Below are 1,723 nucleotides of genomic sequence, written 5' to 3'. Positions count from 1 at the left end.
AAACAGTTTATCCGTTGTTTGTCTCAGTTAATACCCAATTTTGAGAGCTCTGTTGGCGAGTTTTATTTCTGCCTCCGGGCGCCCTCCTTTTTTGAGTGGGATGCAAAAGAAGAGTAAGATAGTAGATTATGATAATCTGTCTCTGAGATCTAGAGTTAATCCTGTAGATGGTGGAGGTGAGCACCCCTCCCCTACTTAATTTGACCACTTTATCTTATGTTAAGTCAAACTCAAAATATATTTCTTATTCGCGGCAAGTCGATCGCTCTATATAAGGGCTTCGTTACGTTAGTTGCTTTCTAGCTAGTACCGTACTACCTGAAGTGCTTAATTGTCTAATTAAGCAGGAGAGATTAGCCTGGCCAGGAGTATCAAGTGATGGAACTTAACCACAACGGGTACGGCTACTACGACAACAATGGGTCCTATACAAATGATGGCAACCCATGCTACTACGGCATGAGCTATGCCACTTCCGAGCCCTCCTATGGCTACCAATACCAGCAGTCTGCTTCTACCCAGCCCCAGTCCTCCTACGACAACCACTACTACCAGTACGACATCACCAACTCTTCCTCCTCTGCGGCTCCGTCCTACGCCGCCGCCGACGACATTGCCCCTTACGCGCAGGAGCAGCACCCACAGTACCTCAATTTCGGCGGCAGCAGCTATCAGTACGATGGCGCCGCGAGTGCTATGGGCATGGGCATGGGCATGGGCATGGACCAGTTCAGCGCGCTCATGGAGGCCACGTCTATCTCACCTGCTGCACCATCCTGGGCGGAGCAGCAGGAGGCAAAGAAGGCCAAGGCAGAGACTCCGCAGCTGATCGGCGTGCGGAGGCGGCCGTGGGGCAAGTACGCGGCGGAGATCCGGGACTCCACGCGCGGCGGCGAGCGCGTGTGGCTGGGCACCTTCGACACCCCTGAGGCCGCCGCGCTGACCTACGACCAGGCGGCCTACACGTCCCGCGGACCCGCGGCCGTGCTCAATTTCCCGGTGGAGCGAGTCCGGGAGTCGCTGCGCGTGCTGAAGCTCGGCAAAGCCGCGGCCGCGGGGGAGGACGACTCGCCCGTGCTGGCGCTCAAGAGGCGCCACTGCATGCGGAAGCGCACTCCCAAGGGCAAGGGCCAGGAGGGTGACATGAAGAAGCAACCTGGTGGTGCTGCTGCTGCGTCGAGCGTGCTGGAGCTGGAGGACCTGGGAGCAGACTACTTGGAAGAGCTGCTCGCATTGTCCGAGCAGTGGTCGAATGAATGATCTACGATGTTTGCTGGCTGCTGGCTCTCATCGTCGTTCACGATCGCGCTCTAGTACGTACCTCCATAGTCCATACGACCATACAGCCTCCCAAGCTCCCAGGATCCAACATTTGCCATTTCCTCCGTGGTGCGTGCGCTCAGGTCGCACTCCGGGTTGAGCCATTTTTTCCTATTTATCCATTATTTCATTATTAATTTGTGCATGCCTGTGGCTAGTCGGACACACATGTACTAGAACTAGTTCGAATAAATTCATGTGCTTTCCCTGTTTATGTTCCATCCCATTCGGACATTCCTAATTCCGTAAATCATCAATACCTGGTGGCCAGAAACCAGATTGAGGACATCAATTTAAAGTACATCGATTTTGAAAAAAGTTTATTGATTTTGAAAAAAGTTCATCGAAATTGAAAACAAAGTTTCATCAATTTAAAGAAAAAGGTTTTACAATTTTTTTAAAA

General features: G+C 52.2%; 1 protein-coding gene across 1 annotated transcript; it reads left to right on the top strand.

Annotated features, from left to right (window-relative positions):
- Positions 1–378: 378 nt before the first annotated feature.
- LOC109782631 (uncharacterized) lies at positions 379–1,260 on the top strand. The gene has a single exon (XM_020341255.1). It carries the CDS (start codon positions 379–381, stop codon positions 1,258–1,260), a length of 882 nt encoding a protein of 293 aa, XP_020196844.1.
- Positions 1,261–1,723: the final 463 nt, after the last annotated feature.

The sequence above is a fragment of the Aegilops tauschii genome, chromosome 6 (assembly GCF_002575655.3).
Source record: "Aegilops tauschii subsp. strangulata cultivar AL8/78 chromosome 6, Aet v6.0, whole genome shotgun sequence".
Taxonomy (NCBI): Eukaryota; Viridiplantae; Streptophyta; class Magnoliopsida; order Poales; family Poaceae; genus Aegilops; species Aegilops tauschii.
The sequence above is the reverse complement of the archived record's forward strand: the minus strand, read 5'-3'. Positions and strand labels throughout refer to the sequence as shown.

Coding starts and splice junctions, on each gene's coding strand:
- LOC109782631 (XM_020341255.1), top strand. CDS start 379: ATGGAACTTAACCACAACGGGTACGGCTACTACGACAACAATGGGTCC.